The 24,879-nt window shown below is 56.0% G+C and overlaps 2 protein-coding genes across 3 annotated transcripts; both read right to left on the reverse strand.

Annotated features, from left to right (window-relative positions):
• Positions 1-1,507: 1,507 nt before the first annotated feature.
• On the reverse strand, positions 1,508-14,372 carry FBRS (fibrosin). Its single transcript, XM_012934373.2, has 18 exons — positions 12,838-14,372; positions 12,391-12,570; positions 11,753-11,788; positions 11,611-11,640; positions 10,160-10,208; positions 9,770-10,070; positions 7,968-8,269; positions 7,558-7,763; positions 7,404-7,448; positions 7,051-7,146; positions 6,764-6,832; positions 5,685-5,714; positions 5,247-5,318; positions 4,865-4,982; positions 4,681-4,761; positions 3,733-3,816; positions 3,424-3,631; positions 1,508-3,346 (listed from the first exon to the last, which is right to left on the reverse strand). The coding sequence occupies exons 1-18, from the start codon at positions 13,288-13,290 to the stop codon at positions 2,761-2,763; spliced, it is 2,946 nt and encodes a 981-aa protein (XP_012789827.2). The 5' UTR covers positions 13,291-14,372; the 3' UTR covers positions 1,508-2,760.
• A 2,924-nt stretch (positions 14,373-17,296) lies between these two features.
• On the reverse strand, positions 17,297-22,270 carry PRR14 (proline rich 14). 2 transcript variants are annotated; one of them, XM_055137239.1, is made up of 12 exons: positions 22,139-22,270; positions 21,308-21,379; positions 21,018-21,186; positions 20,155-20,276; positions 19,961-20,078; positions 19,611-19,654; positions 19,286-19,395; positions 18,447-19,023; positions 18,254-18,323; positions 18,080-18,171; positions 17,776-17,847; positions 17,297-17,687 (listed from the first exon to the last, which is right to left on the reverse strand). In XM_055137239.1, the coding sequence occupies exons 2-12, from the start codon at positions 21,328-21,330 to the stop codon at positions 17,411-17,413; spliced, it is 1,674 nt and encodes a 557-aa protein (XP_054993214.1). In that variant the 5' UTR covers positions 21,331-21,379; positions 22,139-22,270; the 3' UTR covers positions 17,297-17,410. The 2 variants fall into 2 exon arrangements, with proteins under 2 accessions (XP_054993214.1, XP_004616010.2); XM_004615953.2 differs by having other exon boundaries at positions 19,889-20,078; positions 22,139-22,269.
• Between the last annotated feature and the right edge of the window lie 2,609 nt (positions 22,271-24,879).

The following is a 24,879-nucleotide window of genomic DNA, read 5'->3' on the forward strand; positions in this document are numbered from 1 at the left end:
GCATGATTTCCAGAGAGCAGTGTTATGATGAATGATCAAGTTTGGTTTTCTCCAACATGTACAGTCCCTCCGATTGTCCACTTTGCCCAAGCTAGGCAGGAACAGAAGCTGGATCATTGAGGCCCCAGAAACTGAGAGGACCACTAAGACAGAGTGGGATTCTTCTTTTCCCTTTCCTCCCAGTTTGGGCATGTTGCTGGGGCTTAGTTTTCATGTGTCTGATGTGGTGGACGAATTAGCAGTGTAAAGAGTAAAAGGCATTTCAGACAAAGTGAGGTCTGAGGAGGCTTGGGGCTTGGCGGCCGGGATAGGAGCCAGGGCAGCTCACATCAGGAGGTATCCGGGGCTGTGAGGTTGGGTATCCTCAGGAGGTGGTGCCCTATCTCAAGGGCAGCGCTAAGGAAAGCAGGCACAGATTGGGATCAATAGGTTAGGGTGTGGGGGTTACACCCAGTAATGCTGGGAGCTATTCCTGGCTCTGCTCAGCAGTAAGCCCTGGCAGTAACAGGTTATTATTTTGGCCGTGCTGGGTGAGGGTGGGAGAACTGAATCCAGGGCCTCACACATCAAAATAACTGCTCTATAGTGAATTACATGCTGGCCATGTGAAATTTTGTTGTAAGTCAGATTTCTCCTTTTGGTCACTTCTTTAACTGGAGCTGGGGTTTGACCTGCAAACAGTTTAGTGGGGTTTGACCTGCAAACAGTTTAGGTGGTGGAAGTAGGTATTTTGGAAGCATCTTATCAGGCAGTGAGTACACTTGGATCAAGTCAGTCGTAGGTAGCTGGGCAGAGGGAGCCAGTCTCTCTAGTTCAAGTTATCACTTGTTTTAATGATTATATCAAGATAATCTTCGGAGTAGTTGCAAAATAGTACAATTTACATGTTTTTCAAAATACTTTTTTTTTTTTTGTGGGGGTGAAGGGGGAGTTTGGTCATACCTGTGTGAGGGATTGAACTCTGGTCTTCAGATGCATTCAGCCCATTGCAATATCTCTGTAGCCCTCAAAATACTTTAAAGCATCTAGTTATGAAAATAATATTGTAGGATTAAACTAAAGTTTTCTGAGATTGGGAAGGACGTTCTTTTGTACTGTAACTGTTTGAATTGTTCCATAATAACCATGTGTAAAAGTGCACGAACATATATGTAAGCAAACACATATAAAGGGGCCTGAATCAAATGACACTGGCCACCTTAGGAAAAAGTGAGATGGGCTGACAGAAATTTAGATTTGTTTTCTATATTGTGCATAAGAAATTTAGTTTTGCTTTCTGTATCGTGTAAAAATTTTAGTTTTGTTTTCTGTGGTGTTCAAATCACATATAGACCATGTCTGCTAGGTTGTAGAAAAATGTGAACATTTTCCGTGCCCAGAAGTCATCCATGCAGTAGATCTGTCAGGTAAGGGGAGAAACCTTGGTTGGGACGTGAACAATGTTGTTCTTGACCCCCAGCCCCCACCACCTGCATCCCCTCCCCACTGAAAAGAGAAGCCAAGGGGCGTCATTGCAACACTCATTTTTATATAAATATCCGCAAGTCATGTTACAGAATAAGCCCCACCGGGGGAAAAAAGTCAACGTTATGTTTTTGTTAAACTGACCCCTGCCTTCTAGATCGGGCCCCAGCCTGGGGGGGGCGCCTGCTGCTTTGGGAAGGCTGGGGCTGCTGCCGTGAGGCTGCTGGAGAGCTGCCTGTGCGGCCCACCCCGGGCCGACCCCCTTCTTTGGTGTGTGGGACATGGTGACCTTCTCTGGCCCTCTCTTAGCCTGGGGCAGGATCTGGGGGAACAAGGTTCTGGAGGACAGGGCCCAGGAGTCCTGGGGGCACTTGGAAATGGAGTAGGGGGGACTAAGCCACTAAGAGGTGGAATCTGAAGCTTAGAGGTTGAGCCTTTTGGGGATGGGAGCACACAGAGGTAACAGGGACAAGTGGGGGGCCAGGGGACCTGGCTCTCAGCCAAGCAGGAAACATCTGCCCTTCTGACCAGCCAAGGTGCCCAGGTCCCTTCCCCTTTTGGTCCGTCTCCTGCTGGACCCCAAATTCCCAGGGATAAGCCCTGGGTTCCTGCCTGTCCCCTCCCGGCTGTCCCTCCTACAATCCTCCTCCTTCCCCCACAGAGAGGCCAGAGGCTAGGAACACAGCACCAGTGTGAGGATTTAATTAACCAGGAAGGGGGATTATTGGGCGGGGGCACCCCTGTAAAAATGTACAAAAGGTCTGGAGAGCTATGTGGAAGGGGAGATAAATATGTACATGGAACCCCCCTTCCTTTGAGCCCCTCCTTCCCCAGCCCTGAGAGGGCATGAGGACTTGGGTGGTAGGTGAGGGAGAGGGGGGCACTTTGGCCTCTGGCTTAGTGAGCCCTTGGGGAAGCAGGCCAAGGGCCTAGGGGCCCTCACATGGAGTTGATGGTGTACTCCAGGAGATCATGAACTTTGACCTCTGTAGTGACCCCCCTCTCATGTGTACTCACATTCTCTCTCTCTCTCTCACACACACACACACACACATACACACACACACACGCACCTCTCTCTAGAGGCTTGTAATTGCTGCCCTCCCAATGACCCCAAGGTCCATCTGATGCTTTATCACATGGGGCTTGGGAATTCTGCTCCCAGGTTCCATGACCCTAGAGGTGGCTGATGAGGTCCTGACCTTTTGCCCTCCAGCCCTGGCATAAAATCTCAAGCTCTAGGACCTTGTCAAACAGAAAGGGGGATGGAGCTTTGCCCCTGCCCCTCCCCTCCTCTCACCTGTCAGCCCGGGCTGGGCCAGGGGCCCTAGGTGGGGAACTGGGCCTGGGAGCGGGCACAAGTGGAGGTGGTGCCCCCAAAAGGGCTCCTGGTGGGGTCTTGCTGAGAAGGTGAGGGGTTCCTGGGGCTGCAGTGGGTGGTGGAGGAGCCAAGCGGCTGTAGAGCAGGGGATGGGCAGGCTCTAGGCCATAGAGGCGGGCGGCAGCCACCGCCCCGGGGCCAGTCAGCTCCTCACCCGCCTCATAGAAGCGGGGTGGCCTGGCAAGGCGAGGTGGGCCTGCCAACCAGGTTGGCTCCAGGAAGCCAGCACAGCGCTCTGGAGGACTAGGGCCCAGAAAAGGGGGTGGCCGAGGCCTCTCAAACAGCAGGTGAAGGCCTTGAGGCCCAGTGGTGGCAGCGGCGGCGGCGGCAGCGGCAGCGGCGGCAGCAGCAGCAGCAGCGGCGGCGGCGGCAGCAGCCTCCTCCTTCCGCTCCTCCTTGACCCGCACCGATTCCTTGGCTGGCCTGGCCCCTTCCTCGCCAGCTCGGGTCTTAGGAGTAGCAGGAGACACCCGGAGCTGGGGCCGGGAGAAGGGGAGGTCCCTGGGGAGGCAGGAGTGGGAGGCAATGACGGCACGGTGGCGCCCAGTGCCCGAGGCCCAGGCTGGGGGCAAGCGTACCTGTCCTTCTCCTCCTTGGTGATCGAGGGCTCCCTCCGCTCCACCGGCCGCTCCTTGTCGGAACCTGGTGTCCGGGCAGCCTCAGGGGGCCGGACCCAGGCAGGAAAGGCCAGAGGACTGCGGTGCAGGCGACCCCAGGGGTCTGGTGGGGAGGCGAAGGCTGGAGGGGCCCCTGGGCTTTCTTTCTGGGTAAAGACGGCGCCGGAGTCTGGACAGAGGCAGAAGAGAAAGTGACAGGAGACAGGCATGGAGAGTCCCTCCACTCAGCATCCCCCCGCCCCGCCCCCGCCCACTCCACCCGGCACTCACTGAAGGTGGGGCTGCCCAGGCCTCCAAAGGCCCCATTGGACAGGGCAGCCAAGGAGGCGAAGCTTGTGGGACGCCCAAAGGGATCTGTGGGAGAAAATGGCGTAAGTCAGAGCACTGGGCAGTCAGTTCTGAGCAGGAAGCGAGAGCTGGCAGGGGAGAGGCAGATGAGGAAGCAGCTCTGAAGCCCGTGGCCGCAGAGCACATCCTCTGTGTAGGTGAGACCCTGAGCTCTGACAGATGTTTAACCTCACAGCGACCCCCAGCAGGCAGACAGAATTATTACCACTTACGGGTGATAAAGCAGGCTCAGAGAGGTAAAGTGATTTGCTAAGGGCCACCTGGCCAGGGTCTATACCCCCAGCCCAGGGTCTAACTCCAAAGACCAAGTTCTTTCTCTGTTTAGCCTCGCACCGGCCAGCCCCGCATCTGAACACATGCTGGCTTCCTCCCGCCTAACGTGAGAGCCATTCTCAGCCCGGAGCTGAGGTCACACATGTCACAGCCAGTCAGTCACGACTAATCCATCCTGCTTAAGGTTACCTCACAGTTTCTTCGGGGAACATCTTTCCCTATGCCATCAGGTTCAACCCTCCTGTGTCCTTAATTTTAAATCTGAATTGAATCTCTCCGAGAAGCACGCCCTGATCTCTCAGGGCCAGTGGGCAGCCCTCCCTACACAGCCTGCACCTGCCCTCCTTCCCCAACGGCACACCCGGCCCTCGCCTTGGCTTTCAGAGACAGTGTCTGAGTCTGCTCTGTCCTTCCCTAGCCCACTCCACAGGTGAGGAAGTCAAGGCTCAGACAGCTCGAGTAACTTGCCCAAGGCCACAAAGCAAGTGAGCTGCTCCCCGATTCCAGCGGCCTCTCAGGCCCACTTCCATCCCCGCTTAAGAAAACCTAAAAATCAGGGGCAAGGCCTGGGTTGCCCAAGATGCCCTCGGCTCTTACCAATGTGGGTGCTGGGGCTCAGGAAGGGTCCGTGGGCCCCGGTAGCTGCCGTGAAAGGGTTGGCTGCAGCGTGGACGGCACCTGGGGCAGAGGCGGGAGAGTCTGATGAGGCTGAGTGGGCGCAAGGTGGGCCTGGAGATCTAGACAGGGAACCTCAGGCTCCAGCGGGGCGGGCCAAACTCACCAGTCGCAGTGAAGAGGGAGGCCGGGTGGGAGAGCTCCTGCCCAGGGGGCAGGGCCCCATAGGGCCCCGGAAGGCAGGGCAGGAGGTCGTTCCGAAAGTCAAGCTTGTGGGAGTCACCCTGCATGGGACAGGGAGAGGGCTAGTGAGGAGCCAGTTTTGGACCCACTCCTGCTCGTCCCCCCCCTTCTCCCCTCCAAGGGCTGACACCGAGATGGGGCCTGAGCACCTATCCTCTGCCTCACAGGGACTGAGCTGGCCACACAACCTAGTGCTCCTTGTGGAAGTGCTCAGGCATTGACAGGGCAGGAGGGAATGCTTTTGGCCAAGAATCTTGACACTGCTGGAGGTAAGTCCCTTCTCCCCAGCCCTCCGGCCCTAGTACCTTCATCTTCTCCTGGTGTCTCAGGATCATGTAAGCCACGCGCACGTGCATGGCACACCACTTCCCTGGTTTCTGCAGCCCCAGGATGATCAAAGGGAAAGGGAAGGAAAGAACATTCACTCAGCACCCATTCCAAGCCTGGTTCTGGGCACAGCCTTGCTTGCCATGCAACACCCCCATTCATCATTCCTGCAGAAGAGGGGTGACTAGGAGCATTTCCGTCTAGGAAACTGAGGCTCAGAGAGACAAACTGGCCTGCCCAAGGTTCTATGGCTAGTTCCATGAGCCTAGGTCTGTCTCACTTTCCGCAGTCACACATCCAGCTGCCTCCACTTGAGCTTCTTGCTCAACTCCAATCAAGACCCTCCCCTCCTTCCCTAGGCCAAACACTGACACCAGCCCCAGTCTCATGCAGCCTGAGGTCCTCAGCAAACTCACCCTCAAAGGTGGCCGGAAATGGTCAGGGATCTGGGGATGGCAAAGCAGAGATTGGCACTGACTCAGACCTGTTTGTTGACCTAGACACCTCATTCCACAGCCCCAATCTCCTCCCAAACACCTGAGACTGGGCAGTTCCCTCAAACCTTGCGTGTGCGTGTGTGTTTGCGCGCGTGTGCACATATGTGCCTGTGTGTGCACATGCGCACACGTGTGAACATCTTCCCACCTCTCCCACTCTGGGCATCTCCCTCCAGCACCAAGTTTCCGGACTGTGCCCCTGGGGTGGTGGGGGAGTGGGCTGCTCGGAAAGATGGGGGTGGATCAGGAGGAGCTAGAAGGGGTTTCTCAACCACAGGAGCTTTCTTATTTAAGTCTGTAAAACAGGTCAGATGGTCGGAGAGATAATATAGGGGGTAAGGTGCTTGCCTAGCAGTCAACCCAGGTTTTATCTGTGGCATCACATGGTTCCCCAAGTACCGCCAAGAGTGACCCTCTAAACAACGAGCCAGGAATAGACTCTTGAGTACCATAGGGCGTGGCCTAAAACTCCCGAACAATCCCTCCTGGCCCACCACCACCACCAAAAATGTTTAGAATGAGTCTGTTTAAGATTTCTTTACAACAAAAGCCTTTACTGCTTGAAACCTGTTCTGGTCTACCTTTCAGGACATATATCCTGTGCTTTTCCCAGAGTCCTGGGCTCTAAAGCTGGTATCTGTGGTAGATAGGAGGGAAGCTCTAGTTCCAACTCTAGTTTGTACAGGTAACCTTAAGCTTTCATTATTTTAAGGACAGGACTTTCCACTATACCTTCTGGTATTGTATCATTTTAAAGGATAAAAAAAGAGGGGGATGGGGACTCTGAGAGACAAACAATTTGAAAACCCCTAAAAAATACCACCCTGATAATCTTATTTTTGGGACAATTTCATAAAATTTCTATTTCTCATGCATGCTCAAAGAACTTCATTCCCAGGGCTGGCCCTAAGCACCTATTAAAGGGTTCATTCTCAAGCTGCCCTTGCTCTCCCTCAAGAGATGTCCCAGCTCCCCTAAGACCTCCTTGGCCCCCTCACCTGTGTCCCCTTTTGGGGAAGCCCGCTCGGCACTGGCCCCAGTCGTGGTGGCAGCTCGGGGTTCGTGCTCTGGGAAAGGGGAGTGGAGGGAGGAGGAATCAGTCAGGACCAAGCATAAAAGGGGTCTAGAGCCAAACTGGGTCTGGGACAGGAAGGGAAGAAACCTGGGTCCACACGGAGAGGGCAGAGGATGGGCGGGGTTCTGGGGAGATGACGGAGGTATCTGTTCGGGGTGTCTGGGTGTGGACAGAGTGGAGAGTGGCGGAGAGTCTAGGCTGGGAGCTCACCTTGGGCTGGAAGGCCCCCTGCAGGGAGCCAAAGGAGACAGCCGGCGAGAGGCCCGGAGGCAGGCCGGGCACTGCGGGAGGGAAGGCTGTGTACGGCTGCAGAGAGAAGGGACTAGTCTAAGCTGCGGGTCCATGTGCAGCCTGGGCCTGGGCTTCCCAACAGGCCTCCGGCCTTCGCCCTAACACACACCCATGGGGCTCTCCCAGGCTTAAGGTGCTTATCGATCAAATTAAAAACTGGACCCCCACCAGTCAAGGGCCACAGGCACCAAGGCATCCATGCCCACATACCAAATATGTGTGCGCATGCACGTGCGCGCGCACACACTCAAACACAACACACACACACTCACATTATGCCGGAAAAGGCCTTCCATCTTTCCTGGGTATTTCTCAAACTAGGGAAGAGAAGGGAAAAGTAAGCTGCCAACCAGTGATCCAGAGCCTTCCCGGGAAGCCACACCCTCCCCCCACAGGGCCTCGACACTGGCCCAGTAGGAAGCTCACCATGTGGGGGCCATGGGGTGGCAGCAGGCCCGGGGGGTAAGGGGTGAAGTGCTGGTGGGTGTGCTGGTGGGTGTGCTGGTGCTGGTGGTTGTGCTGGTGGAACTGGAAGGCCAGGGGCCGGGCTGAGCCCCCTGCCCCCACCACCTCAGGGCCACCCTGGGCATTCAGGTAGCGAGAGTTCAGGTCCTGGCCGATCAGGTCCTGCTCTGTGGGAGGGGAGGGAGAAGGCTTTAATATCTGCTGCCACCATGTCAGCCGCCTTGGACCCAGGTGACTGGCCTTCCCTTCTGGCCTTGAGCCACTCCCTCCTCAAGCCCTGCTATCTGCTAAGGTCCAGACGCCCCAGTGCTCACCGGGCCCAAGCCCAGAGTCATGGCCCTCCCGCCCCCCGGCCAGGACCCCAAACTCACCAGAAAGGGCGTTAGCGGCTGAGGCCCCAGGGTGCCCTGGCACCTGCAGCAGGGGTGGGGGCGGGGGCAGGGTGGGGCCAGGGGAGAACAAGGAAGGGTGGTGGGGTGGCGGGGGGGGCCGCAGGCCAGGGGGAGGGAAGCTGTGGGTGGACAAAGGCAGGGGCAGTGAGGGCGTCGGGGGCCGGTGGGTGAGCTGCGCGGACGAGGAGGAGGCAGATGAGGAGGAAGAGGACGAAGAGGATGATGAGGGGGGAGGCTGAGCCACGGGAGGGGCCGGGGCCTTGGGGGGCGGCCGTGAAGAGCTGGGGAGAGAAGTGGGGAGATGAGTGAGGGGTTGGGAGGTGCCAGCTCTGACGGGATGGGGTCAGAAGCCTGGACGATACCTTGACCCTGGTTCTCCAACATGGAAGGTGGTAGAACCCCAGGATCCCCACCCCTGCCCCGGGAACCCAGCCTCAGACTGAGGTGCCTCCCACACCCAACAGCCCACTCGCCCCCTCTCTCCTTCCACACAACTGAGCAGCCAGTGACATCTCTGGCCACATGACTTTCCCTTTTCTGACTCACGTGCAGCACAAAATTCATTGTCCGCTTTGACGCTTAATTCTAACAGGCCACGTGGTTCCCACCCTAAGACAGTGGAAGCGGCACCATGATGGCCTGGCCTAGGGGGTCAGGAGACCTGAATTCTAGGCCCATCTGGCCAGGAACACCCTGGATGACCTTGAGCAAGTCACTGCCCCTCTCTGAGCCTTAGTTCTCTCAATAAAAAAAAGAATTATAATGATGACAATAAATGTAGAGCAGCAACTGTAATGGTATAAGTAAATCTTACCCTTCAGTGCACACTCACTGCAGGCCAAGTGCTGTCACCTGCTTTACGTGCTAATACAAAGTTCCAACATTTCAGAGCCCTTCCCAATTCTTGCCACATCCACATAGCCACCTGCACCATCTACTTCTTCAACTTAACTTTTTTACTTAGTGACTCTAAGCAATACATGTGAAATCAGGAGACTGAGATACCAGCCATATTTTCAAAAGCACATACAAGTGGAACAAAAATATCTCCATGTAAGATGTGTAGTGTACTGTACGATGCTCACAAATCACTAACAACGAGCATACACACTTTGGGAAACATTGCATGAACTCATAATTAATCCTCACGGTAGCTTCAGAGTGAAGATGCTATTATTATTACAAATTACAGAAAGAGGAAAATCAAGGCTCAGAGAGATTAAGCAACTTGTCAAAAAATCACATAGCCAGTTGTCAGAACAAGAATCTGAATACAGGGGCCAGAGAAATAGCCAATGGGTACGGCTCTTGCCTTCCATGCAGCTGACCTAGGTTTGATCTCCCGTGCACTGCCAGGAGTAATTCCTGAGCACAGAGCCAAAAGTAACCCCTGGGCATCATCGAGTGCAGTCCAAAAACTTAAAAGATTTGGAATATAGGCCTGACTGACACCAAAGTCAGCACTCTCAAGCAATGTCAGCATTTCCCAAAGTATGTTTCACTATTCCGAGCATCTGTGCCTTGCAAAAAGGTTCTCACCAATTAAAAAAAAAAAAGGGAAAACAGCAGAAACTAGATTCCCCTGCATGTGAACATATAAGGGTTCCAGTAAATCCTGCTGCAACGTCATGAGATTTGCTTCACCCAGTGTCTCTCAAGCTTTTTTCAGCCTGAGAGTCCTTTTTACAGCCCACAAGGACCATTCCACATCCCGGCCATACAATTCAAGGGCTGTCACTAAGAGAATCGGGCCTTTCCAGACCAAACCAAATCCCAATTACCTGCCAGTGCTGAGGTCCAGGCTGCTGCCATAGGGAGAAGTGCGGAGGCCAAAGGGTGAAACCCGAAGCTGCAGCTGGGGCTGGGCCGGAGGCGGCAGACTGGGAGCGGCTGGCAAGGTTGCAGGGGGTGAGACAGGAGGTCGAGGGGCTGGTGGAGGTGGTGGTTCCTTTGGGGGAAAAGGCACTAGCAGCGGGTCGGGCCCTGGGGGCTGTTCCTGGCTCCGCTCCAGGCCCGACACTTTAGGGACTACGGAGAGTTTAGCTTCACAGTTCCCATTGAAGGCGCCAAGGGGGCCCGAGGCTGCAGGGGCAGAATGACAGACGGTCAGCTGAGGCCCAGGCACACCCAATTTCCCTCCATGCCTCCCGCCCCAGCCACTTGGGACCAACCTTTGCTGGTTGAGACAGTAAAGGATGGATCGAGGTCATCATCAGAGGCCTGGGGAAAAGGTGGAGACAAGATTAGGTCCTGGCCAGGCCAGGCCCTCACCCAAGGAAGGGCAACAGTCTTTGTTAAACTAGCAGTGAAAGAAGGACCACTCCATCAATCAAGCTGAAACCTACGAGACTCTGGGCTCTGTGCTTAGGGAAAAGGACCGAGTAACGAGCCTGAGACTCTGAAAGGATGGGAGGACCGAACCCAGCAGTACTGAAGCAGCAGACGCGCCAAAGCCAAGTCTGATACTGTCCGCTATCACCCATTGGTCTGGATAGTTTACAGATTTGGTCCCAAGTGTCAGCAATAAGACTTTAAACTTGTTGAGATTTAGACTGTGCCTTCTCTTTAAGATGGGCCAGCTCTCCGTGGCAAAAACTAGCTCAATCTCCGGCTGCTGGAGTGATGAGGAGCAGCTCAGGTTCGAGAGGCACAACAGGAGGGTGTTTTCTGCTTAAAGGCGATTTCTGAGAGATTTTTCTGTTCTTTTTCTTTTCTTTTTTTCTGTTTTGGCCCCTGTACTATCTCTCCAGCCCTGTTTTAGATGGAAAAGCACTCTGGTTCACTACAGTCCCTGTCCAGTTACCTTTTTGTTGCAAATGGGAATGGAACCCAGAGCCTACAATTGTGAAATACATACTCGACCGCTACTCCAGTCCCTCCAGCTAACCTTTTCAAGTGAAACACGACAAATGAGCTGGAGCGCTAGGGCTAGCTTTGCATGCAGCTGAGTCAGGTTTGGTCCCTGGCATCCTGGCATCCCATATGGTCCCCTCAGCACACCACGAGGAACAATTACTGACTGCAGAGTCAGGAGTAACCCCTGAGCATCGCCATTGTGGACCCAAGACAAAACAAAAACAAACCCCCCTCCCCAAACAAAAACCAAGGCATAAATCAAGGAAGTGCAGATTTAGTTATAGGAGAAGAAAAACAAACAACTACTACCAAGTAGGAGAAAATAAACCACGACTACCACCACTAAGACACATTCATTTCAAAGCAAGCAAACCAGCGCTAGTGAGAAACTAGGATAAAACTAAAATAGCTTTATAGGTTATGTCCTGACCGCGACTACAGCGTTACGGTGTCCTCACTGCTGCCGCCCTGGCTTTCTGCTCAGACCCTAATCTGGAAGCGCAGGCCGAGGGCCAGCAGGAAGGACCCAGCAGCTCTAGGTTTCTGGTAGAGCCACTGCATCTCCGAAGGCTTCGTGAAGAGTGGGGCACCAAGACCAGGGCCTTCGGTTCTCCTGCCAACCCTCGCCAGTCCCCCAAAAGTTCTAGTTAGCCTTTCAACCTCACCCCCACCCCCCATATTTCCCACTCAAGGGCAGACTCTGCTGTGGGAAGTGCAGTTTACAAAATGTTCCACCGCCCACCCAGGAACTTCTAGCCCCACTCACCCTCTCATCCAGGTCACTTTCCGCATCACACTAGGGAGAAGGAAAGACACAAGTGTTACCCGAGTGAAGCCGGGGCCCAAGGTCATGAGGGGACTTTTACTGAGGGACCCAGGCGGGGCTGGTGCAGGTGGGCTCTACTTACTATGTATCCAGCTTCCAGCGAGTGCCTGGAGGAGGCCTGAGAAAGACCAGAGAGTGGAGTCAGGGAGGGGGCAGGCAGGCCGGGAGCAGTGGACTCTCCCAGCAAGGAACCAGGCTACTCTGGCTCTCTCCAGCTGCTGCTCCTGCCACTTCCCGAAAGCAGGAGGTTCTCACATCTCAGTGCTTCTGCCCAAGACGACTTTGACCTGCTTTCCTCTCCGAACACTAACTTATGACTGTCCTTCGGGCCTGCCGGCCTGAAACCTAGGGGGCTTTCCCTCACCAGGGCCCTCCCCTCCCCCAGGCAGGGTGGCGCTTCCTCATGCGGGTTTCTGAAGCATCAGATCTCTGTGCTGGGCAGCTCCTGGGGTCGGCTGCGGCTATTTGCTCTCATCTCGGGCTGTTTCTTCCCGGTGAGCCGGCCACCGCCTTGAGGGCAGGGCAGCGTCCACAGCTCACCCACTCACCCATGATTCAACTAAACCCCCGCGCCGCCAACCCTGAATCCCAGCAGGCCTGAGCTCTCTGTCAAACTCCAAATCTGCCCCTCCTTCCTCTGGGGTCGCTGAGGGCCTGGGGGTACCACTGGGGAAGGGCATTCACCCGGCATTAAAGGACAGGGATCTGGGCCCGGCTCACCTCTTTCCTTCTCCGTTTATTGGGCCATTTTCGTGCCCGGTCCCCAGAGGGCCGTCCAGGCTCCCGATCGGAGCTGTCCCCGGGCTCCCCGGTGGCCCCGCTGGAGCCCCCCCTCTTCCGCTTTCCAGAATGTTTCAGCCGGTGTTCGAGTCGCTCCGGGGGCTGGAGAGACGCGTCCTTCTGTGGAGGAGGAGGGGGATCTAAAGTACAGGCCCAGCCCCGACCTCTCGGGGTGACACGGCCGCGGAAGAAGCTCCAGGACCGGTAACCGGCTGGTCCCCGGGGCCTTGCTCTCCCTCCTCCCACCCAGGGTGGGGCGGAGGCCTGGCCAGAGGAGCCGGTTGCTCTGGTTTGGGGTGCCAGCATTCCCCCCTCAACTCCACCCACTTCAGGCACCCCACCTTCCCTCCGAAGCCCCCAAAGGTCCCCAAGCCCCTCGGGCCCCACCTGCAAGGCCTCGAGGCTGGCGAAGCTGGCGATGGCAAAGCCATCGATCACGTCCTCCTCCTCCTCTTCCTCCTCCTCGGCCTCCTCCTCGGCCTCGCCGTCGTCGGCGCCCCCCTCCTCCTCCTCCTCCTCCTCCCCGCGGCTGCCCGAGCCGGCCGGGCGCTTCCGAGCCCGGGGTCGCGGGGGCCGAGGCCTGGGCCGGGGCCGCCGCCGCCGCGGGCCTCCGGGCCTCTCTCCAGACGAAGCCGACGACCAGGGCCTGGCGGGTGGCGGCGGCGAAGACGAGGACGAGGAGCCGCGCGGGGCGGCCAACAGGGCCCGGGGCGCGTCGCCGCCGGGTCCCCGGCGCCGCCGCTGCTCCCGGTCTCGGTCTCGGCGCGAGCAGCGCCGCCGCCGCCGCTCCCCCTCGGCGGCCCAGCCCGGGCCCGGAGCCGCGGCCGCTGCCGTCTCCATGGCGACCGCCCTCAGCGCCGCATCCGGAGGCGGCTGGGCCCGAAGCGGCCTGTCCACAGGCCCGGGGTCGCAGGCGCGGCCCTGGCGGCTGCACAGGGACGAGAGGGCCACGACTTCCCCTTTAAAGCAGGATCTGCTGGCCCTGAGCTTGCCCCAAGGCCAAGGCCCGGGGAGCCAGCGCCGCCCCCGGGGCGACAAGCCCGAGGCCCCCCCCCGTGGGGCCGGAGGGGCCGAGACGGCCAAAACCGGGCGGCCGTCCCTTTAAGGCGAGGCCTCGGGTTGTCCAGCCCCTGGGCCCTTTAAGACGACCCGACGGTGTCCGGCCGGCCTACTGCGGTGGCCGCCCCCTGCCAGGGGTCGAGACAAGTCTCCCCGAGGAAGAGGAAGGGCCACCCCTTTAAAAGGGGCCGAAAGCTCGCCCCGAAACGCAGACCTCCCCTTTAAAAAGTGTCTCAACTCCTCCGGCTAAAAAAGGCCACCCCTTTAAGGAGTCCAGGGTCCTCCAAACAGGCCACCCCTTTAAGGACTGGGGAGTTCGTTTCTAGTCCTCCACAAGCGGCCAGTCACTTCCCCTTTAAGCTGAGTTTAAAGGACTTCTTGCGTGGGGGTAGACGTGAAGGCGAGAATCCCCACTTGCTCCAGTTCTCCCAACAGCACAGTTCTCAGTTTGTCAGCTTCGGTTCGACGGCTTCCCCTTTAAGGCTGGCGTCGTAGTACGCCGAATTCACTGGTCACCCCTTTAAGGAGATTTAAAGGGGCCTTCTCCTGGCCCAGCTCTTCCAGCCTCCGCCTCCGGTCGCCATGAAAGGCGTGAGGGGGGGCGGGGTCGTGGGGGGTGGCCAGCCCTCCAAAGGCCCGGATGTGAGGCAACGGTGACGGGTAGAGCTTCTCTGTCTGCCGACATAAAAGTCTCTTCCTTCTTTCCTCCGTCCGTCTGACTTGCGTCCTTAAGGTATCCTGAATGACCGCTGAACAGCTGGGGAGTTCCAGCGTACCCTCCCGTAGTCTCCTTTGGAGTCTTGGGCCTCTTCTCCGCCAGGACTTCCCTGCCCCTCCTCCCTCTTCCTCCTCAGCCTACGCCTCCTTCCTCTCTCTGCCTCCTCCCACTCTCCGCCCTCTTCCCCCCTCACCCTCCACAGGCTCAGTCGTTGATAGGCTGAAACGCGCACGTCAGAACGATGGGCGGGGCAAAGAAGTGAGGGTGGGGGAATTTGTAGCCGCTCTCAAATCCTGGATTGGGTATACGTCATGTTAGCTCCGCCCTACATCGAGTCTTGTGACTCAACTGGTCAGAAGTAGCTGCTTGGGGCGGTCCTCTAGATGAACCCGCCTCTTCCTGCTCTTCGTTCATTGGCCCGCCTACTGACGGCATCCTTCTGAGTAGAGTTGGGGTTGTCCGGCTCGAGTGAGAGGGGGCAGTTGGCCTCTGGGCGGCGCGCGGCTACGTAGCGCTTCTGTCCGCCGCCGGTTACGTCTCCCTTCCGCGGCTGTCCTTAGCCCAAGGGCCGGCCGGCTCTCGCGCACGCGCGTAGCAGCACTTTTCTCGGGCCAGTAGCTCAGCCGAGTCGCCCCTACCGTCCCGTGGCGTTGGAGGTCTCGGGCACGAGTCGTGCCTTGCTTGTTCTGGACGCGTTAATTGATCAGGTCACGGGAAGGTGCTGATCTATGGTTGTGTAAAGTAATAATAATGATGATTTTTTAAAAACCCACCATGCAGGGGTTAGACATTCAGCTCAAGTGCTAGAGCATGTGTGAGGGCCTGCATTCAATTCCAAGATTCCACATGAGCTCCACACTCATGTACCAGCTATGGTCTCTATCTTTAAAAAATTAAAGGTAAGGGAGTCAGCAAAAAAGGTAGTTGGTTACACGCGGAATCCCCGTGTTTGATCCCAGCACAGTTGGCCGTGATTTCTCAAGAGTAGTTAACCCAGCACTAGTTAACCCAGCCACATGTGTTGTGGCTCCTAAATCATAATACAAAAGCACAAATGCGTGTGCAAAGCACTTCCTCACATATTAACTCCTTTGGAGTTAATTCTTTTAGGAAGATTTTCTGTTAGGCCATTTTAGAGTAGAAGGGGAGGTGACCCACAAATACAAACCACGATTTGAATTCAAGAAATCTATCTCCCAGAGCAGATCTAAGTTTGCTAGTTTGAGGCTGAGTGCAGTTCCTGCAGGCTTGCAGTCTGATGCCTCACACTCCAATTGATACTTGACCATACAGAAGTTAGGTGTGTGAACACCAAATAAAATTGGGTACAGGACCAGAGATGTAACACATTGGTCTGGACTGTAGGCTTTACATGCAGGAGGCCCAGGTTAGAGTCCTGGTATTGCATTGTCCCCCAGCACTGCCATTCACCTCTACCCAGGACTCTGCACCCCTGAGCACAGAGCTCAGAGTAGCCCCAGAACACTGCAGGGTCTGACTCACTTAAAATAAAAAAAGGAAAAAAAGATGTGTAGTGTGGGTATTGTTCCCCCATCCCACACCTCAGTGAGCAATGCATAACATTGAAGTGTGGGCCCCAGTGAGTGCTACTACCAGAATGTCTGTGTGTGTCACAACTGAGCATGATCCAGTGAATTTGACAACAGGTTGACAGTCAAATCAGTTAAATGCAGGAGAACTGTAATCTCACAAGTGACCCAGGAATGCAAGCACTGCAATAGAGCCTGTGTGTGACCACTGCCCCCTTCCCTCCCCCCGCCCCAGTTAATATCAACAGGAAATGAAGAAGGGAAAGTGGAGGGAGAAGTCCAGGACTGTGCTCTGTGCTCTAGCCACTGCTCTATTCCACCTCTAAGTTAAGGATGGGGTTGGGTAGCAGGCTCAAAGGGCTGGGATGCAAGCTGATTTTCCTATTTTGTTGTTGTTATTGTTTTGTTTTGGGCCATACTTGGTGATGCTCAGGACTTATTTATTTTTTTTGGGGGGGTCACACCTGGCGATGCTCAGGGGTTTCTCCTGGCTTTGCACTCAGGAATTACTCCTGGCGGTGCTCAGGGGACCATATGGGATGCTGGGAATTGAACCCGGGTTCGGCTGCGTGCAAGGAAAACGCCCTACCCGCAATGCTATTGCTCCAGCCCCTCAGGACTTACTTCTTATTCTGTACTCAAGGATCACTCCTGGCAGGGATCCGGGGACCACATGTGGTGCCGGGGATCAAATGTGGTTTGGTCAAGTGCAAGATACACACCGTACTTGCTGTACCATCACTATGGCCCAGAGGGTGCATGCCTCAGCACCACCAGGAATGGCTCCCTACCAAGTAGTGCTTGGCTTAATCCAATTAAAGTAAAAGTTATGAAGCCTGTATAATAACACTTATTTTTTGGCCTCTGATCACCTGAGTTAACGTCTTTATTTTTATTTTTGAGGAGCTACACCTGGCAGTGCTCAGGGATCATTCCTGGTGGTGTTCAGAGAACTATAAACAGTGCGAGGGACTGAACCAGGGTGTCAGCTGCATGTAAAACCTTAAGCCTCACTGTCTCTCCAGCCCTAAATTATTATTCTTAAATGGACACTATTACACCAATACATATTCCATTATGTACAGAATGGGGGCTAATTTCATTTCAAGGACCTATAATGGGCTTGGTCAGGGCTGATTATACTGATTTTTCTTCAGCTAATGAATCCAGAAACAAGCTCTGGAGGATTTAAAGCCCATTTTACTCATAGAATTTTACTCATAGAAGATTTAAGGCCTATTTTACTCATGGCATTTCTTGGTTCACTTTAGGACGCTCCTTGATGTCAGTGACTTAAGAGAACCCTGACCAGAGTCCAGTATCACAGTTCCTGTGACAGCCCTGTTGAGAAAAAATTCCAATTCCCTCCACCCAGGAGAATTCAAATCCTTAGTACCTCTGAATACCATCTCCATCCAACCCTCATCACCTTCTCTGGCTCTTCATTTCTGGGTCTTTGGAGGCTAAAGTAGAAATACCAGTCAGTACTGCCAGTCAATCTTGAACTCAGCTAGAGACATTCAAAAGAATTATACCGAAAACTTTACTAGAAACAGGAAGGAAAAAAAAAAAAACTGCCTTAGAGGCTTGCCCCACTCCAGGGATGCTGGACAAACAATGCTCCCAGATTCATTTAGGAATGAGGTTGCTCCATATCCACTTCCTCCTCCTCTAGGAGCAAGGTGTCCAACTCATCCAGCCGCTGCTGCAGCAGAGGTCCCACATCTGAGCTGGAGGCCACGCTGGGTGGGAGGGTCCTGCCAGCTGCAGCCCGGACCCCTCGAGTTGGCCGCCGTGATCGGGGAAGGCTGCTGTCCCGGAATTCTACAGCCCTCCGAAGCTTCCTTGAGCTGGTGAAAATCAGAGTCCCGTTGCGCTCCCGAGGTTCCTCAAAGATGGTCTCAAAGGCCCTGAACCAGGCGGGGATGGTTGCTGGTTACCGGCCTGTCTCCTGGTTCGAGGCTTCCCTCTATCACTCCCATACCATCAGTCTCTTACCTTCTGGTTGTAGGTGACTGATAATTCTTGTTGGTATAAATTTCTTCCAAGCTGAACTCCTTCTTATTCAACCTGGGAGCAAAGAGTGGAGATTCCTGAGAAACCTGGGGCCCGCAGGATCCCTATTTCAATCCTGGGACTTGCTAGACACCAGGAGTTCTGCTGGAGACGGACCATTCTAAGTGCAAACCCATCATGTTGACTAAAGTGGCTTCTACTAGCTGTTTGAGATGAGATAAAGCCACACTATAGGGAATCTGAGCCTACACTTACACCCAATTGGCTTTGGCAGCGCCATGCTCACCTGATTGGCCGAGGCAGCCCCATTGGTGTAAGGTTTAGCTGAGGACGGGCTGGTGTCCTGCGTATTCGGAACCGAGAAACCTTTCCCATGGTCTGCAATGGGGCAGCAGTGGGCAAGAATACATCATGGGCTCAACCTCCCCCCATGTCACCTCCCCTTCATCTAGTTCCTTACCTTGGTCTCAGGGCTTGAAAACACCTGATCCTCTGAGATCCTTGGCTCTTTCCCTTTGGTTGAGCCCGACCTGCGGGGAAGTCAAAGCTGGGGAGCAAAAACCACGCGGGGCCATCTCCCCATCAGCCCCCGAGGAGGGCAGGGGGCTGGGCCGAGTGGCCCGGGTTTTCAGGAGACCTATCATGACCACTACCTGGGATCTGCAGGTTCCGAGAAGGAAGTGGATGTGGTGGACGAGCAAGATGCGACGAGGGAAGAACCTCCTAGCCCCCCAAGCGGGAAGACCTCTTTCCGGAGACAAGGTCTAGGAGGTGGGGGTGCTTGGGCCATCTCTCCACCACCCAGTGTGTGCCGCCGGGGCCCACTTCTGTGGGGTGGAATAGGGGGCCAGCTGCAGATGTCTGGGCTAGGGGGACCCAGGTCAGGGCAGGAGTGACTTCGACCCAGAGAGGACTTAGGGAGTGATACTGAGGCACTGGGGTCTTGGATCCGCCACTGGCGGATGGGGGGCCGGGGACTGACAGACACAGTGGTCTCTGCAGCCGTAGGCTGCTCAGCCTCGGAGATGGCGATCTTCAACTCCAACTTCATGGGGGGCGACGGGGGTGGTGGACGTGGGATTTTGTTGGGGGTGAGGAAGATGTCAGCAAAGCTCTCCAGCTTGGAGCGGACGGATCGGAACAGGGGCGCCAACCCCCAGGGACTGAGGCGGGGGCGTAAAAGACTGGACACAGGTGGGGCCTCTGGGGTTTCCAGAACAGGATCCGGGGCTGAGGAAAGAGAGGGTGAAAGGTAAATATTCCTCAGCTGGAGGCTCTGAGTCCTACTTCAGCAGCCTCCCTCGAGCACTCAGCTTTGCTCCTGGAGGAACAATCAACCCAGTCCTCTGAATCTCAGGTCAGAAGCTGGACTTCAGGCCTCTGAGTGCTGCACCTCCATTCACTGAGCACTGCCCAGCAGGGGCTAAGGCCAACCCTGGACACTGGTCAGCTCAGCTAGGGTTCTCCGGAGCCCCAAGTCTCATCACAGTACCTGGTGGTGAGCTCTCCGGTGGGTCTGCAGGCAAGGCAGGTATCTGGGATGGGGGCTCCATGTCCCTGGGTGGAGGCACTGGCTGGAGAACCCTGCTTGTGGTCTTGGCTCTGGGGTGAAGAGGCAAGGTAAAAATTGAGGAGGAGGACTTCCGGGTCCAGATTCCATCTGAACCAGCACCTCCCCTGTCCTCTACGGCCTCCGAAAGTGCTACAGGGAAGGAGGGGACAAGTGAACATGAGCCTCTAGCCCTGGCTTCTGGGACAAGGGATGCCACTGGACCCCTTGATTGTCCCTCCCCCACCACCCCCTGCCATGCTCTCACCTTCGCACTGGGGCAACGGAGCTGGAAGTCTCACTGGAGAAGTCCTGCAGGAAAACAGCCATTTGTGGGGAGACAGGGAAGGCCCCTTTGGCTCCCCCAGCTGAGTGCCTCATGGCCTGAATCACTGCAGTTGGTCTGGGTTCACACAAGATTCTTCTATCTAGGCAAGGTCTTCTTCCTGAAACACTGTCCTTCACCTCTGATCCAGCCCTCCCGTTACTGTCTTCTTTCCCTGCTTTGCTCTCTGTCCTTAACAGCTCTCTCCAAAGTGCCTGTACCTCAGCTGGGGAACTGGGGTTGTTAATATCTTCTAGCATCACCACCAGAGTGGGTTGGGGGACCAGGTCCACCTTTTGTGAAGAGCCCCACTCCGGACCAGGGGTTGTCCTTGATCGATGCCTCAAGGAGGAAGGAGTCCGATGGGCACGGCTCAAAGGCTCTCGGCATAAATGCAGCAGGTCTGCAGGTCTAGAGAGGGAACAGGCAGATGAGGAGTTCCGCTGCACCTCCACTGACCCCCCCACCCCCGTCCAGCTATGCTCACCTGTCCTGTGAGGCCCACAGAGCTTCTTGTGGTGCCAAGGCAGGTGTTTGGCTGCAGACTGAATCCTGATGGTTCCTGTGGTGCTGCGGAGTGGAAGGCTCCTCTTGGTGGGGCCGGGGGGCCTAGGGAAGGTAGAGGTGCCAAAATTCAGAATGAGATTCGTTCAACAGGGCCTCCAAGTGCCCGGCTGTACCTAAGGCCACCAAAGTGACAGGCAAGGAAGCTAGAATTCACTCAGGATCCACAAAGCAGTGCAGCAAAACACAACTAGGAGTGTATACTCCAGGATCCCAAGCTGGTGGGGACCAGAGCAATTTCACCCTGGCCACTGGGAAAAATACAGAGGACAGAGGGCCCTTGGGAGATTCACTGCCTTCATTATTTTGGGGGGCTACGTTTTTCTCGTGTGTGCAGTGGAGATTAAGACTTCAGCCCTACTGAGGCAGACTTCACAAAAAAACCTAGACATCGAGCTAATAAGTTTCTCCTATTTAGGAACTGTAGGGATGGTGGGCAGGCGTGAAAGGGATGGAGTGCATACACCCTCGTCCCATCACTGGCACTGCATGGTCACCCAGTACCACGCTAGGAGCTGGCCCAGCATCACAGAGGATGCCCTTAGGCCTTCCCCAAACTGGAGGGCCAACATGGTCCTCAGTGGGAACCGGAAACAGGGACCAAGATCCTGCCCCAGCCTGGCAGGAATATCAGGAGTGAAGCTAAACTGCAGCCTGAGGGAGGCTGCCTGAGCCAGGGAGAGAATGAGATGTCCAGAACTCAGCCTCACTAGGGCTCTCTCTGGTGTGATTCTGGTACTGAGGAGACGCCTGGAAAAGAAGGGGCCCTCAAGTTCCGGGGCTCACCGTTCGGGCTGCCATGACATCTTCCAGCACCACCGCCAGGACTCGCCGAGAGGCCTTTTCCAATGGCGAAGGGGCCCCCAGGGGCTGCAGCCTCTGCCGTTTCGGGCTCCTGGCTCCCCATAATGCTCCATCCACGGGCTGGCGGCACAGACGCGGATGGCGAGCCGGGCTGGAGGATGAGAGATGCAGAGAATGGTCGCTGGAGCCTGCAGGTGGCTCTGTGGTTTCCCCGTAAGGCCGCCAGGATCCCATTTCCCGGCTTAAGACAGGCGGGCGGGGTGCGCGCTCACCTGGAGTCCCCGCGCAAGTCCATGGGGGAAGCAGCGGCTCCGGGGAGTCCCTGGGGGATCCCAGGCAGCAGCCTGGGGTGAGGGGGGAGTGGGGGAGCGGGGAGTGAGGGCCAGTCCCTCCCCTGGAGATCCACCTTTCATGGTCAGAGGCTCTGGTAAGTCCCGGGGCCGGAGCTCGGGCGTCGGAAGGGCGCCCCCGGCCGGCCACTCGGGGCGGTTGTCTTCCCGCCGCCGCCGCCGCCGCGATCAGCGGATCACTAGCACCCAGTCCGACACTGGCCGAGAACCTGAACTGCGGAGGCCTCAGTTCTCCCACGGCCCGGGTCTCCCGGGGTCTCTGTCCCTGCAGGTTCTAACCCGGGATGCTCCGGGATCAGCTAGGATCCCGGTCCTGAGAGGCTGTTTCCGCGAGGTCCCTCTGTGATCCTCGGCGGCTCCCCACACGCCGACGGCCCCCTTTCCCACCAGCTCTCCCACAAGTGGGCACCCTGCGGAAAGAATTCTACGGAGCGGTTTCGCCAATCAGACGCCGCGCGCGGAGCCTCCTCGGCCGATGAGCGCAGGCTCCGCAAAGCTCCACTTAGACGGGGCGGACTAAACTGGAGCATCACGAACTCGATCCGGATCCCCGGGGATCCACAGTCAAGCAGAGAGATACCCCCGATCACTCAAAGCTCGGGAGGTCCCGCCCACAGACCCCCTCCCTGCCCACTCCCCCAGTCCCCGCCCAGAGCGCTCCCCAGCGGGGACCAGACAGTTCAAAAGTTTCCTTCCCTCCCTCCTCCCGCCCTCTCTCCAGCCACTCGGTGCCCTCCCCCGCGCGCCGCTCACCGCCGCCTCCCGTAGATCGCGGGTCTTCGACGGCTCCCACCTCCGGCTCCTTTAAAACTAGCCTTACCCAGTACTGCCCAACCGCCAGGGGCCTTCTTCCCGGGGACTCGGGGCACCGCCCAATCGCCGCTCCCCGTCTTCCGGGGTGGTGAGACACTGAGTGAAGCCGCCTGGCAGCCATCATCCCTAGGGGCAAGAAGCCAAATTGAGCAGCGCCGCCATCACAGTTGAGGGCGGAGAGCGCAGTACTGGAAAAGCGCTGAAGCGGACCGGATGGTGTCATCTTCTACAGGCTGCCCAAGGGCCGGAGCCAAGTTTCCAGACAGACCGAGACCTCTGCGATGACGCTAGAGTGCGCCGTCACTTTTTTTTTTTTTAAGGGCACCTTCCGTTTATGTTAGGCTCATAAACGCGAACCGAACGTGAACGATATGCGAAATTCCATACTTCCCAGAAAGGCCTCAGTGAGGTCGGCGCCGGTGCCGACCTGGGTTCCTCAGTGGGGATGCCCGAGCGCTCCCACGTCGCAGAGACCGAGTGGCCTGGGGCGGGGGGTGTGTGTACGGCGGCCTGGAGGGGCGGGGAGGGAGCCGGGGCCTGAATGTCGCTTCACCCCGTGTTGAGTACCTCTTCCCTGCAGGGAGCCGGCCAGGTAGTGGCTTCCGGGACTCGGGCCGGACTGCCCCCCGGCGGGGTGGCGATGCTTCCTCGGGCTGTGAGTGCTTGGACATCCCTCCCAGCCTTGGTGCACGCAGAGGCTGCGGTCCGCTCACTTCTCCGCTTAAAAACAACGGGGCAGAGCCCACCTGATCCGAGTTTTCTTTTCTTTTCTTTTTTTTCTTTCGGTTTTTGGGCCCCACCGGGTGGCCCTCAGGGCTTAACTCCTAGCGCTGCGTTCAGGGATCACTCCTGGCGGGGTTCGAGGGTTCAAATGGGGTACCGGGGATTGAACCCAGGTCTGCTGCTTGCAAGGCAAGTAAGTGCCTTACCCACTGTGCTGTCATGCCAGCACTGATTCGAGTTTACTTTCTCAGGATCTCCTGCAACAGTCAAGACCAACCGCAAAGAAAGAAAATAAGTGCACGGATGCACGAATCTGGCGGGCTGGCCCAGCCGCACTGTAGTTTATCACGCTGAAGTCTGAGGTGGGCTAGATCTCACTAGGCTCAGCTCACCTCTGCCCTCTTTTGGATCACTCACTCTTCTGCAATGCCTACCTCACCCACCTTCCACCCGTGGAAATGGCAGTAGGGCACCCACGGGCTCAATTCTTTAGAAACTTGGCACCTTGCTTCATTGTGCCTGACCTCAATGATCTCAACTAGTAAAATGGGAACAAGAAACTCTCTCAGACCTGTCAGATCCTGTAAGAAGATAGGTCTGAATGTGCCTGACAAACCAGCCAAGTCTCCGGCTACAGGTTGAAAGAAAAAAAAAAAAATAGGGACAGAATGTGACTCTGGCGGTGGAGCATTTGTCTTGCATGAGTGAAGCCCTGGGTTCCATCCTCGGTTGTTCAAAAAAAAAATTAAAAACGTGTAAGAAACACTCTTCTCTCAGTGTCCCTATTTGCCAGCAAGCCCACTGCTCTTGAGCAGTTGTCTTCACAGAGGTCTCTAACTCGAGCTCCAAATCAGCCAGAGGAGGTTGGGTTGAGCTGTGGCTATCGGCAGTGGAGGTGATCAGTGAGAGCTGTTTTCTATGATCCTGATATTTTTTTTCTTTTTGGGTCACACCCAGCGATGCTCAGGGGTTATTCCTGGCTCTGCACTCAGGAATCACTCCTGGCGGTGCTCGGGGGACCATATGGGATGCCGGGGATCGAACCCAGGTTGGCCGCGTGCAAGGCAAACGCCCTCCCCACTGTGCTATGGCTCCAGCCCAAAGAGCTGTTTTCTATGAACCATCCTGGGGAAAGAAGCTTTGGGTTGGGTTGCTGCTCAGTAATTGCATCAATTATTCAACAGCATTGCCACACCTCAGCTGTGCTGTGCCCTGGGATAGACACGGGGGAAGAGCCAGGTTAAAATCCCTGTGTGCAAGATTGCCATTGTCCCAGCTGCTTCCCTCTGCCCTTTGCACAGGCATGCTGGGTGCAGCCAGGTGTCAGTGTGGCTTCCCAGTTGAATTTCCTCTGGGAGCTCTGTAGAGCCACCTCTGCAAGCTATGCTCCTCCTAATTTGCTGGAATTCTTATTTGAGAAAGCTGTCCCACCCGTGATCTAACTTTTCTCCCCCACTCTAGAAAACCACCTGCCATCAGTTCTATCCTTGCTCCCCCACTGTCCCCCAACAACTTTAGTTTTGGGACCACACCCGATAGTTCTCAGGGCTTATTCCTGGCCCTGCATTCATGGATCGCTCCTGGTGGGACTCAAGGGACCAGATGTGGTGCCAGGGATCAAATCCAGGCCAGTTGCATACAAAGTAAGCAAGTGCCCTGCCCACTGTACTATCTCTCCCTTCCCTCCCCACCTAGATTGTGGGCAGAGTAATAGGGATGAACTTTATTATTTATTTATTTATGTAGTTACTGATTTTTAGGCCACACCCAGCGGTGCTCAGGGCTTATTCCTGGCTCTGTGCTCAGGGATCACTCCCTGGGATGCGGGGGATCTAACAAGGATCAGCATGTGCAAGGCAAATGCCTTGCCCTCTGTATGATGCTCAGTAGGCAGGGATGAAATTTAGTGGAATGGAATGGTAAAATGATAGAGCTTTGCTGAAGATGCTGGGAAGGAA

This window comes from Sorex araneus, chromosome 4 (assembly GCF_027595985.1).
Source record: "Sorex araneus isolate mSorAra2 chromosome 4, mSorAra2.pri, whole genome shotgun sequence".
Taxonomy (NCBI): Eukaryota; Metazoa; Chordata; class Mammalia; order Eulipotyphla; family Soricidae; genus Sorex; species Sorex araneus.